This window comes from Belonocnema kinseyi, chromosome 1 (genome assembly GCF_010883055.1).
Source record: "Belonocnema kinseyi isolate 2016_QV_RU_SX_M_011 chromosome 1, B_treatae_v1, whole genome shotgun sequence".
Classification (NCBI taxonomy): domain Eukaryota; kingdom Metazoa; phylum Arthropoda; class Insecta; order Hymenoptera; family Cynipidae; genus Belonocnema; species Belonocnema kinseyi.
In genome coordinates, this window is record NC_046657.1 from 12,394,836 (window position 1) to 12,408,403 (window position 13,568).

At 41.5% G+C, this 13,568-nt stretch overlaps 2 protein-coding genes across 2 annotated transcripts in view; one reads left to right on the forward strand and one right to left on the reverse strand.

Annotated features, from left to right (window-relative positions):
• Positions 1 to 1,582, reverse strand: part of LOC117176232 (NACHT and WD repeat domain-containing protein 2) — a 42,657-nt gene extending 41,075 nt beyond the window's left edge. Inside the window, exons 1-3 of the mRNA XM_033366378.1 lie at positions 1,474 to 1,582; positions 1,323 to 1,411; positions 629 to 745 (exon numbers count right to left, since the gene is read on the reverse strand). Of these exons, the coding sequence (XP_033222269.1) occupies positions 629 to 745; positions 1,323 to 1,411; positions 1,474 to 1,576 (309 nt within the window). The 5' untranslated portion in view covers positions 1,577 to 1,582. The remainder of the gene's footprint in view (positions 1 to 628; positions 746 to 1,322; positions 1,412 to 1,473) is intronic.
• LOC117176224 (transformation/transcription domain-associated protein) overlaps positions 1 to 13,568 on the forward strand; it is a 65,941-nt gene that overhangs the window by 35,351 nt on the left and 17,022 nt on the right. The window contains exons 2-3 of the mRNA XM_033366365.1: positions 2,392 to 12,541; positions 12,852 to 12,945. Coding sequence (XP_033222256.1) covers positions 2,424 to 12,541; positions 12,852 to 12,945 — 10,212 coding nt within the window. The 5' untranslated portion in view covers positions 2,392 to 2,423. The remainder of the gene's footprint in view (positions 1 to 2,391; positions 12,542 to 12,851; positions 12,946 to 13,568) is intronic.

The window sequence follows — 13,568 nt, forward strand, 5'->3', positions numbered from 1 at the left end:
TCTTTTGGGTTGAAAATTCCATTATTTGGTGAAATATTCATAATTTTGATTATAAATTCATCACTGTGGTTAAAAATTAATTTCTTTTGCTTGAAATTCGTTTCTTTTTAATTGAAAATTAATGTTTTTAACTAAAGATGTAAAACTATTTCATGTTTGTTTGAAAGTGTATATTGTTAGTTGTGAATTAATTAATTTTGCTAAAAACTAATTTTCTTGTTGAAAATTTACTTTTTAACTGCAAAATTCAACTATTCTAGTTTTGGTTTATAAATTTATTTTTTTTATTTCAAAATTTATATATCTTATTGAAACTGTATCTTTTTTGGTAGTTTAATGCGAATTATGTGTTTTCTATCATTTTGATTTCTTTTACCATTTAAATTCGGCGCCGCTTCCAATTTGAAGCGACACATTTTCACGTGAAATTTAAATAATTTAATTAGTATTAATAAAAGTAGAAAATACGATTTTTTAAATCCTAATTATGAAAATGCCCATGCATTTTCATTAAATTCTCAAAATACATAAAGGCCGAGCATATTCTAATGCGCGTGAGAATTTCTCCAAAAACTTGAACTCTTTAGAACACTAATCTGCTCCATATGTTATATTTTTTATTTTTTACCACAAAATTCGGACCCATCGATAATCGCTGACAATTTTCGATTTCTCGCATACATAACTCGGTTGTCATGTGATCATCTGTTGCTTCGTCACGAACTCCCCACCTCATGTCCACCACCTTTAAAAATAATTCTTGATCAATAAAAATGAAAAATATTACAAATATTCAAAAATTCTGGAAACTATTAATAAATCTGAAAAATGTGATGAATTTGATTTTAAATATAATTAAAATTATTTAATGTTGGAATTTAATTTATTAATTGATTTTGTAATTTTATAAAATTGTAAGGAAATTTTTAAAGAACATTTATTCTGATTAACTTTTTAATTTTTGAGAATTTAATTTATTTATTGCGCGTGACCCAGATTTAAAGTTTTCAATCTCTTTCCTAAAAGTTCGTGATACACATTTGGTTCATAACATTCCTTCGTGCCTGGTACCACCGAAATCAATTTATTGTCAGGCATATTAAATGTCAAAAGTTCAACACTAGGTCATCTAAAAAATCGAACCGGTCTTTTTAAATAATGCCTTTTTTAATACTGTTCTTTTCCTATTTATTTATTCATTGTCTCTTTTATTAGTTTTAAACTAAATTAATTTTTGATTTTCCTTTTTTAAATAATAATATTTTTCTTCCTAGTTTCGCAACTACTCAACATTAGACAAGATTATAATTTTTTTTTCTTACCTGAAATTCCAAACCATGTTTTTCTCTGCAATAATCCTTCAATTTCGGATAACATTGTGCCATTAATGTGTTTCTTTCCATTGTCGTGTCTAAAACAAAAATTAATTTCCTTAAAAGTACCTAGGCATTTTTTTTTCTAATTTAAACTTACCAGTGAATGTCGAACTCGTGAAAATACGCACAATCTTTGAACTTACGGGTGGCAGGGATTTTAAAGATCCCGCAAAAATAGAGTCGATCGTTTTCTCATCCATTTTGAATTATTTTAGTCTAGAAAATTCAAAACTTGAAATAAACCGTCACATGAAAATTATTAATAACTTGAAATGGTAAATAAAAAATACAAAGATTATTATTAACCTCTGGGATTAAACAATCTGAAAATAGAAATTAAAATTTTTTACAAAAATGGGAATTTTACTTCCCAAAATCGACGTATACCCCACGAGAATTTCATTGAGACTAAATTCTCGATTTCCTTTCTGGATGTCTTATACTTCTTATATCTATCAAACATTGCTATAGAGTTCAACCCTCCCTCGTGTCAGGTGTTTCTACTCGAATTTACGACTCAGTAACACGTTTAGGATCAACCTTTACAGAAGTTCGAAACCGATAAATTAAGTTTAAAATTGTAGTCCATTAAACATTTTAGTATTTTGATTTTGCATAAAACTGTTTAATTGAGTGATAAATAGTGATAAATAGAGATAAGTGGCAAAAAAAGAAGTGAAAATGAGGTAATGTTGTTGCTAAGGGTTGTTTACTTCACTCACCAGGCGCTTCTTCATTGATTAATAAATTGCCCATCATTCTCGCAGAATAGGTTTAAAAATAGTTTCTTTATGTTTCTACAAACTTGGTAGGTTTGACTAAAGTTAAAATTATTTTCATAAATGTTTTTTTTTTTTAAATTAAAATTCATTAAAGAATGTGAATCATGGTCTGAAATTCTAATTTTACATTCCGATTCAGCGACAAAGTCAGTTAGACAGTTATCCGATTCAGTTACGAAATATAAAAGGGATCGCTAAATGCGAAATTATCTGAAGAGGATCTTTTATTTCAGATTAGTTGCCAAAAGCTTGACATAAGCTGAAAATGGCGCCACCGGACCCAACAACCCAGATGAACACCTACAGGTCTTACGTGACCATGTTAGGTGATCCAAACTCAAAAGATGAGTTGAAACTAAAAGCTGCCCAAGAGCTTTCGGAAAATTTCGAGGTCATCATGTGCTCTTCCCAATACCCAGGATTCCTGGACCACCTAATGAAGATCTTCCTTAAGATCCTCCAGGACGGGGAGCCACATTTTATATCCGAATACAACATCCAGCAGGTCCGGAAGTTGATTCTCGAAATGATCCACAGGCTCCCCACAAACGAATACCTGAGGCCGTACGTGAAACAAATCCTCAGTCTGATGCTAAAGCTTCTAGAAACCGAAAACGAGGAGAACATTCTAGTAGGCCTCAGAATCATCATCGAACTTCACAAACAGTATAGGCCAACCTTTAACCCAGAAATACAACATTTCCTACAATTTGTCAAGTCCATTTACAGCGAATTGCCCAAGAACCTGCCAAAGATTTTCGAACCAAGACCACCTTTAAAGGTGAACGATTTATCAGAGATCAATATTGAAGCCCTTCTGAAGGAAACTTTTACAATAACTGTGATCCAGAGTGAAAAAAAGGCTCCAGACGGAACTGCAATTACGTATAATCTGATTCCCAAGGCTGTCCTTTCGTTGAAGGTTCTCCAGGAGCTTCCAATTATTGTCGTTTTAATGTACCAGATATACAAACTAAATGTACACCAGGACGTTTCGGATTTTATTCCCTTGATCATGAATACCATTACTCTTCAGCCTAGTCCCCAACACAGAGCATCTTCCGGATTTAACAAGGAGGTTTTCGTGGATTTCATGGGAGCCCAGATTAAGACTCTCTCCTTTCTTGCCTACATCATCAGGATCTATCAGGATGTAGTTTCTCAACACAGCACAATGATGGTGCAGGGAATGCTCGGACTGTTGACACTCTGTCCGATGGAAGTTGCTCATCTGAGAAAAGAACTCCTGATTGCTACGAGGCACATCCTAGCCACCGATTTAAAGACGAAATTCATCCCACATATGGAGCACCTATTTAATGAAGAAGTCCTTCTCGGTTATGGATGGACAACCCACGAGTCTTTACGACCTTTAGCCTACTCGACTCTAGCCGACCTCGTTCACCATGTACGGAAGCAGCTCCCTATCTCTGATCTCGCAAGAGCCATTCACCTCTTTAGCAAAAACGTCCACGATCAGAGTCTGCCTACGTCTATACAGACAATGTCCTGCAAACTTCTTTTAAATCTCGTCGAATGCATCACACTACGAATTGACGCGGAGAATGCCGCCCAGTGCAGAGAACTTTTGATGCGAATGTTGGAAGTCTTTGTCCTCAAATTTAAAATCATTACAAAGTTACAGATGCCGATTCTGATGAATAAGGCCAAGACAAACGCTGGACTTGATGTCAAGGCCGAGGATATCAAGCCCGGAATCACAGATGTGGACGAGAGCAAGTCCAAATTCGGATTCCCTCTTTCCCAAGTAGCAAATTATAATGTCGCGGATTACAGAAGTCTTGTCAAGACTCTAGTTTGTGGAGTAAAAACGATTACTTGGGGGTGTGCTAACTGCAAGTCGATTGATGCCCTCCATCCAAAGCAGTTCCAACCCAAGGAGACTTTGGTTTTCATCCGATTAGTCAAGTGGGCTCTGCAAGCCTTAGATATTTACATGATTGGTCCCCCTGCGATGGGAGCAATTGCCCAACCAAATAGGCCAGCGCAAGCTCAGACTTTCAGATCGAAGGAAGAAAAAGAAGTTTTGGAACATTTTAGCGGAGTCTTTTCCATGATGAACCCCCAGACTTTTCAGGAAATATTTTCGACGACAATTGACTACATGGTGGAGCGTATCTTCAAGAACTGTGCTCTTCAGGTCGTTGGGAACTCGTTTCTCGCTAACCCAACAACCTCTCCAATATTCGCAACAGTGCTTGTAGAATATCTTCTCGAAAGGATGGACGACATGGGATCAAACGTCGACAGGAGTAATCTATATTTGAGACTTTTCAAACTCGTCTTTGGAAGTGTCTCCCTTTTCCCAGCGGAGAACGAACACATGTTGCGTCCACATCTCCATCAAATCGTGAACCGCTCGATGGAACTCGCAATGTCTGCTAGAGAGCCCTACAACTACTTTCTGCTGCTTCGGGCGCTCTTCAGATCCATCGGTGGCGGATCCCACGATCTTTTGTATCAAGAGTTCCTCCCTCTGCTTCCTAATTTATTGGAAGGGCTGAACAGACTTCAGTCGGGTCTACACAAACAACACATGAAGGATCTGTTTGTAGAACTCTGCCTTACCGTCCCTGTTAGACTCAGCTCTCTTCTTCCTTATCTTCCAATGCTGATGGATCCACTCGTCTCTGCATTAAATGGAAGCCATACACTGGTTAGCCAAGGACTGAGAACTCTTGAACTTTGCGTTGATAATCTGCAGCCGGACTTTTTGTATGAACACATCCAGCCCGTCCGAGCTGATTTGATGCAAGCTTTGTGGAGGACCTTGCGCAATCCCACTGATCAAGTGGCCCACGTGGCCTTTAGAGTATTGGGAAAATTTGGAGGGGGCAACAGAAAAATGATGATTGAGCCACAGAAATTGGAATACAACGACAGGGAGTCAAACTCCCCAGCCATCATCGCCTACTTCCAAGAGCCATCAAAGCCGATTGACTTTCCAGTGGAAAAGGTTGTCGAGACTGCCTTTACGGCTCTTAAATCTAATACAACTGATTCGTTTTATCGCAGACAGTGTTGGGAAGTCATTAATTGCTACTTGGCAGCTTGCCTAAGGCTGGATGACGATAGAGCGACGCTCCACAAACTTTTTATGCATCCCAGTTTCAAGGAAGGAAAGATTCCGAATCAGCAGGGTCAGTTTTACAAAATTGGAGACGCTGTTGCTAGAAATGTACAGCAAACAGCATTGACAGGACTCTTTGTTGCTGCGGCAATCAAGGAATTACGACAGTCGGTTTTGGGGACAATGGTGTCATATGTAAGGCACTATACAATGGTCGCGATTGCCCAACAAGCTGGACCCTTTGTACTCACTGGAAGACACGGCAGAATGCATGGACAGGATCCCCTTGTGCTGATTGATGCACTCGCTGTCATTATGGGACACGAGGAAAAGGAACTTTGCAAACCTGGACACTTGTCTTTGGTTTTGATTCTCGAAACGGCGACAAATATTCTGGGGACAAAGGAACGAGCTTGTCAGCTTCCGCTAATGGAGTACCTTGCTGATCGGATGTGCTCCCTTTGCTATGAAAGAGCCTGGTACGCCAAACTGGGTGGCTGCATCGCCATCAAATTTCTCTTTGAGAGAATGTCGACTAAGTGGGTACTTAATCATCTTTTCGTCTTTCTCAAAGCGCTAATGTTTGTCATGATGGACTTGACTGGCGAAGTCTCGAATGGAGCAATCGACATGGCAAAAGCTAATCTTGAAAAAATGTTGCGGGTCTGTGTCAATCCAGAACTACAGGATCAGAGTACCGAAATGAAGGAAGCACAAAACAAGAGTCTTTACGAAGTGACTCATGAACTAGTGAGGCAAGTCACTTCTCCCCACACCTTGGTAAGGGAACAGGCAATGTCCTCCCTTCGACTCCTTGCCGAAATTCAAAACAAGACTGTAACGGCAGTGATGGAACCGCACAAGGAAGTTCTTGTAGACATGATACCGCCCAAGAAACACCTGCTGAGGCATCAACCAGCCAATGCTCAAATTGGTCTCATGGACGGAAACACCTTTTGCACGACACTGTCACCCAGGCTGTTTACCATTGATCTTACAATCATTGAACACAAAGTTTTCTTCCAGGAGCTCCACAATCTTTGCGAAACCGAAGACGCAAACTTGAACAAACTACCCTGCTACAAATCCATCTCAAACTTTATACCCCTTAAGAAATCTGCACTCCGGGCTCTGGCTGCTTGTCATTACATAACCGCCTATCGAGAGAAAATCTTTTCAGTTCTCTACAAGGCACTGGAGAAGCCAAACGCTGAACTCCAACAAGCAGCCTTTGAATGCATGCAGAAATTTATCGCCGGATTTCAAATTGACATGGAGCTTGTTCACGCAATCATGAGACCCATGCTCCTGACTCTGGGCGACCACAGAAACCTGAGTCTCAACTGTGTCAAGCGACTATCCTACCTGACACAACTGTTTCCCAGCACCTTTAGCATCACCCTTTGCGAGCAGTTGCTTCAGCATTTAAAGAAACTCTTGGAAAACTTGATACAGGCACACAAGGGAGTTTCTCGATCTGGAGAGAATGAACAAAAAATTGCAACGATTATCGGAATATTCCATCAGATTCCAGCTGCCACACCAAAGTTTATCGATGTCTTATGCCGACTTGTGCTTCAAACTGAAAAGTCACTTCTCGTCGAAGCTTCGAGTCCATTCAGAGTTCCCTTAATGCGCTTTTTGCTCCGCTATCCTTCAGAAACTTTAAACCTCTTTCTCCATGACAACAATATCAAGGATCAACAGTGGAGTAGATTCCTAGAGTTTCTGATTAAAAACAAGGAAGGCAAGCCCTTTAGAGACGTGCTCCAAGGAAATACGAATCGACTGATAGCGATGCTGCTCGCGCAATCGGACAATAGTTCAAATTTAAACTCCACAGAAAAGAGTGAACTTCAACATCAGGCGATAAGGATCGTTTCGATTCTGATCAAGTTCGATGAACAGTGGCTGCCAACCCAGACACAACTCGTTGCAGCAATGAAGCAGATTTGGTGCAATGACGCGTACCAAGCATTGCACAAGAATGTTGAGAAAGTAGACTTTTGCCACTGGAAGGAGCCTAAACTCGTTGTCAAGATCTTACTCCACTACTTTAAACACGATCCCAACGACATCGACCTTCTATTTCAACTCCTCCGGGCTTTCTGCGAGAGATTTATCCCCGATTTCCAGTTTCTGCGTGACTTTTTGGAAAACACTGTGGCTCAGGACTACACAGTCGAGTGGAAGAGGAGCGCATTTTTCAGATTTGTCGAGCACTTTCCCACCAACAACATGTCTCAGGAGCTGAAGGCGAAGGTCCTACAGTACATCATCATACCTTGTTTCGCAACTAGCTTTGAGAGAGGAGAGGGGATGAAATTAGTGGGAGGAGCCCCTATGCCGTATCAGGACAACCCAAACAATGTCGTATCAGCCTTTATTACCAAAATTATCGACCCCGACAATCCTTTCGGTTCTGCCGACTGTGTGAGGATATCTCTTTTGCAGTTTTCTTGTTTATTGGTTGAGCAAGCATCTCAGCACATTCATGATGTGACAAACAAGCGACAGGGCAACAAACTACGTCGTTTGATGACATTTGCCTGGCCCTGTCTCTTGGGAAAGAACTGTGTTGATCCCACAACTCGGTATCACGGTCATTTACTCTTGAGTCACATTATCGCCAAATTTGCGATCCACAAGAGAATTGTTCTGCAAGTGTTTCACAGTCTCCTCAAGGCTCACGCCATTGAAGCTAGGAATGTAGTAAGACAGGCTCTTGAAATACTGACCCCAGCGATGCCGGTGAGAATGGAAGATGGAAACACGATGCTTACTCACTGGACCAAGAAAATTATTGTCGAGGAAGGACACTCGATGCAGCAGCTTTTCCACATTCTGCAACTCGTCGTCAGACACTACAAGGTCTACTACCCAGTAAGACATCATCTTGTCCAGCACATGGTCAATTCTATCCAGAGACTTGGATTCAGTCCCACAGCGACGATTGAACATAGGCGGTTGGCTGTAGAACTTGCAGAGGTGATTATCAAGTGGGAGTTGCACAGAATTAAAGATGAAGCGGAGAATGTGGAAACGGGAGGAACGGGAACAATGATTGTACCTTTCAAGAGATTATCAATTGATGATCCTACGGGGATGAAACGATTAGCTACTGGAGGAATGAGTTCTCCTCTTCCGATAATTACCCCCAAGATGGAACCGGGATCGACGAAACCAATCGAGAGAGCACACGCTGATGCCGTTTTAAATTTCCTCCTGCGATTAGCTTGTCAAGTAAACGACACGGCTACTACTCAAGGAAACCCGGGAGAACAGCTCTCCAGACGCTGTGTTAATCTTTTGAAAATGGCTCTGAAGCCTGATGTCTGGCCGCAGACTTGCGATCTCAAGCTTGGTTGGCTGGATAAAGTTTTCGCTAGTGTAGATAATCCGCAGCCAAACTATGGAAACATTTGCACGGCTTTGGAGCTGCTAACTTTCTTGTTGGGAGTAATGAAGCCAGAACAGATTCTAGCTAGTATGAAACCCTTGCAGAGAGGATTAGGCGCTTGTATAGCGAGTACAAACACAAAAGTGATACGATTGGTGCATGGCCTCCTGTCAAAGCTGATGGCCCAGTTTCCAACCGAATCTACATCTTCAACCGTCGGTTCGAGGTATGAAGAACTCGACACTCTCTACACAACTGTTGGTAAATTTATCGCTGATGGATTAAACACCTACGACAAGAATGCAAATGCCACACCTAGTAGTTTGTTTGGAACTCTGATGGTACTAAAGGCAGCCTGTACAAATAATCAGAGTTACGTTGACAGACTGATAACGCCCTTTATGAAAGTTCTTGGCCGAATGACCAAGGATCATTTGCAACCGGTAACGCCAGAGACTAATCAAGTGGGCAGTGAACTATTGATCCTGAGTCTTGATCTCGTGAAAAACAGGGTTGGAGTCATGGGTGTGGATATGCGAAGATCGTTTATTGGACCAATCCTCGTTGGTCTGATTGAGAAAACGCAAGACGTCAAGGTGATGAAGGCAATTACGAAGATGTTGGAGGAATGGATGAAGAACAAGAACCCCATCGCAATGAATCAGACACCAACTCTCCGGGAAAAGTCGATTCTCTTGGTTAAGATGATGCACTATGTGGACAAGCGATTCCCAGATGATTTGGAACTCAATGGTCAATTCCTAGAGTTGGTTAACTTTGTTTACAGAGACGACACCCTAAAAGCCTCAGAGCTGACTTGCAAATTGGAAACTGCTTTCCTCAATGGTTTGCGCTATGTACAGCCCCACATCAGAGCCAAGTTTTTCGAAGTTTTCGACGGATCGATGAAGCGTCGTTTACACGATCGGCTTCTCTACATCATCTGCAGTCAGAGTTGGGACGCAATGGGTGCTTATTACTGGATTAAGCAGTGCATCGAACTTTTGATTGTTACAGCAAATTCCACGACTCAGATTCAAATGTCCAATCAGGATATTCTTTTGCCAAGTGCCACAGCTTTGATAAATATGGCGGATGGGGAGGAGCATAAAAATTTCCTGTTGTACACATCCGTGAAGGAAGAACCGATAGATATCGTGGAGGATGTTAAGGATGATTTAATGGATCTGGACTTGTCCAATGTTGACCCAGTTGCTTCGGAAGAAATTGCAACCCGCAAAAAGTCGACGCTTTCTCAGCTGATTGCCAAACAGGGAGAGTTTCTTGAAAACGCAAAAAAAATCAGAACTGAGCAACTCTTGATTGCAGCGGCACAATTGTGTCACATGGACACTAACCTAGCGGAGCAAGTTTGGTTGGACACATTCCCGAGACTCTGGAGTATTTTGGACCAACATCAGCAGAATACGCTAATTGCAGAGATGGTACCTTTCATCTGCAGCGGAACTCACGTAATTCAAAAAGACTGTCACCCAAGTGCAATCGCTACCTTTGTCGAAGCCCTTGCGCATTGCAATCCTCCCGTTCCAATGAGACCGGCGGTGATGAAATACTTGGGAAAGTCCCATAATGTCTGGCATCGAATGACCCTCAGTCTTGAACAAATGGCGTTCGACAATGGCAACAGCCAGTTTAAAGCCAAAAGAGAGTCTGACTGCTACGACTTTGAACCAGACAACAGTCCTCATGCCGAGGTGCTGGATTCCCTTTCTGATATGTATTCGCTCTTGTGCGAAGAGGACATGTGGTCGGGACTCTGGCAGAAACACGCCCACTACAAAGAAACTCTACAAGCGACAGCTCTCGAACAACAAGGCTTTTTTGAGCAAGCTCAAGGCGCTTATGATCTTGCGATGACCAAGTTCAAACAGGATTATGTCAGCACTCCGGCTCCCTTCAAAATGCAGAGGGAAGCGATCCTCTGGGAACAGCACTGGATCAGATGCACCAAGGAACTTAACCAGTGGGATTTGCTCTTGGAGTACGGGACCAAGAAAAACGAGAGAAATCCTTTCTTGATATTGGAGAGTTCCTGGAGAATTCCAAACTGGCCTTTGATGAAGGAGGCGCTTACACAGGTGGAGCAAAACTGCCCGAAAGAGATGGCTTGGAAAGTGCACCTGTACCGCGGTTTTTTGTCAATCTGCCACAGCGAGGATCAGCATCTCAATGCTGTAGAACGATTCGTCGAGTCGGCTTCAGGTCAGTGTATGCGCGAGTGGAGGCGACTTCCCCACATTGTGAGTCACATACACCTTCCTCTTCTTCAAGCCGCACAGCAAATCATGGAGCTGCAGGAGGCGATGCAGATTCATCAGGGCCTACTCCACGGAAGAAGCTCTTCCCTTCACGACATGAAGGCTATCGTCAAAACCTGGCGCAACAGATTACCTGTCATTGCTGACGACTTGAGTCACTGGTCCGACATCTTCACCTGGCGGCAGCATCACTACACCTTCATCTCCAATCACTACGAAAACCAAAAGGATCAGACTTCCAATCATTCAATGCTAGGAGTTCATGCATCAGCTCAAGCAATCATCCATTTTGGGAAGATTGCGAGGAAGCACAATCTCTGTGGCGTTTGTCTCGATTCTCTCTCGAGGATCTACACAATCCCCAGTGTTCCGATTGTCGATTGTTTTCAAAAGATTAGGCAACAGGTCAAGTGTTATCTCCAAATGGCAGCCATCGCTGGTAAGAATGAACTCCAGGAAGGACTCGAGGTCATTGAATCGACGAATCTCAACTACTTTACGAAAGAGATGACGGCAGAGTTTTATTCACTGAAAGGAATGCTCCTCTCGCAACTTGGAAGATCAGATGAAGCAAACAAGGCCTTCTCAGCAGCCGTTCAACTCTACGATACTTTGGTGAAAGCCTGGGCTTTATGGGGAGATTATCTCGAGAATATTTTCACAAGAGATGCGAGACAGATCTCGATTGGAGTGTCGGCAATCACCTGTTTCCTCCATGCAAGCAGACATCAGAATGAATCTAAATCAAGAAAGTATTTGGCCAAAGTGCTGTGGCTGCTGACTTACGATGATGACAAGTCAACCCTGATGGAAGCGGTCGATAAATTCGCAGTCGGTGTCCCTCCAATCCAGTGGCTTCCTTGGATCCCTCAGCTGCTGATGTGTTTGGTACGCCACGATGGAAATGTCATTCTAAATCTCTTGAGTCAAGTTGGAAGAATGTTTCCTCAAGCTGTCTACTTCTCGATCAGGACTCTCTACCTTACGTTGAAAATAGAACAAAGAGAACGGTACAAAAGTGCCGAGCTGGCTGCAGGAAAGGCTCAGGAGGCCGAGGGTCGAGCTTCCGGGAATGTTCAACAAACTGTTCCCGAAACAGGACCAATCAGGGCGACGCCTCCGATGTGGAGGTGTTCGAAAATCATGCACATGCAGAGGGACATTCATCCGACGATTCTGTCCAGTTTAGAGGGGATTGTTGACCAGATGGTGTGGTTTAGGGAGACTTGGTACGAAGAAGTTTTGAGACAGTTAAGACAGGGTTTAGCCAAGTGTTATGCGATCGCCTTCGAGAATCGAGGAGCGGTTAGTGAAGCGACCATCACGCCACATACGCTCAACTTTGTAAAGAAACTGGTCTCAACGTTTGGAATTGGAATAGAGAATATTTCCTCGTCACAGAATGTCAACAACAGCTTTGGATCAGCGGCTTCTGAGTCATTGGCGCGAAGAGCTCAGGCAACTGTTCAGGATCCAGTCTTTCAAAAGATGAAGGGACAGTTTACAAGCGATTTCGATTTCAGTGTTCCGGGCGCGAGGCTTCTGCATAATCTAATCAACAAACTGAAGAAGTGGATCAAGATCCTTGAGGCGAAGACGAAACAGCTGCCAAAGTGAGAAGATTTTTTTCTTGATTAGCCCTCAAACGGCACACTCCAACCGAGCATACGTAAACGGTACACCGGTGCGAATTGGTTTGTTTGCAATGTTAATATTAATTATTTAATATATTAAAAATGTAATAAACAACTGCCATATATCACACATATTTAACATATGTGGGGATAATCTGCTGCAGCTGTGTTTGCGTACATGCCAACAAAGTGAAAAAATGTCGGGTGCGAATTCGCACTAGTGTACCATTTGAGGGTTAGTGTAACAGATTTTTTTGGGGGGGATCTAACATTTCCAATAATTTTTTAGGTCGTTCCTGATTGAGGAAAAATGCCGTTTCTTGAGCAACTTCAGTCTGAAAACAGCCGAGGTGGAACTGCCGGGTGAATTCTTGCTTCCGAAGGTATGAATCTATGTTTTATAAAAATATGTCACTCTCTGAGGCCGAGTAATTGCCAGAAATTTTCCCAGGGTGTCCAGCGGTCTTGAAAACCTGAAATTCTCCTTGAATTTTTCAGGAAAACCGGGAATTAATTTTTTCCCCCCTTTAAAACAGTTATTTTATTGAAAGACAATAAGTAATTTAAATCTTTTACAGGATGCCTACCCTAACTGGAAAACCTGGAATTGTCAGGGATTTTTTTTTAATCAGGGCATTTCTTTGAGAGCTTGTCTAATTTTTTTTTTTTTTTAATTGCAATATTAAATTGAATGTACTTTTTCAAAAATTCGTTCTTTTTTGTTGAATTCAATTATTTTTCATTAAAAATTTAAATCTTTGATTGAAATATCAGCTAATACACGTTTTGTTCCGAATTTTGCTTTTTAATGCAAATTTAATTACTTGGTTGAGAGTTAATCTTTTGTTCAAAATTAATTTGTAGTTGTCTAAGATTCATCATTTCAATTGAAAATTAGTTTTCTTTCTTTAGCTGAAAATTAGTTTTTTTAATGAAAATTTAACTATTCTAGTTGAAAATGATATTTTTAACTAAAAGTATAACTATTAAATTGTTGTTTGACAAT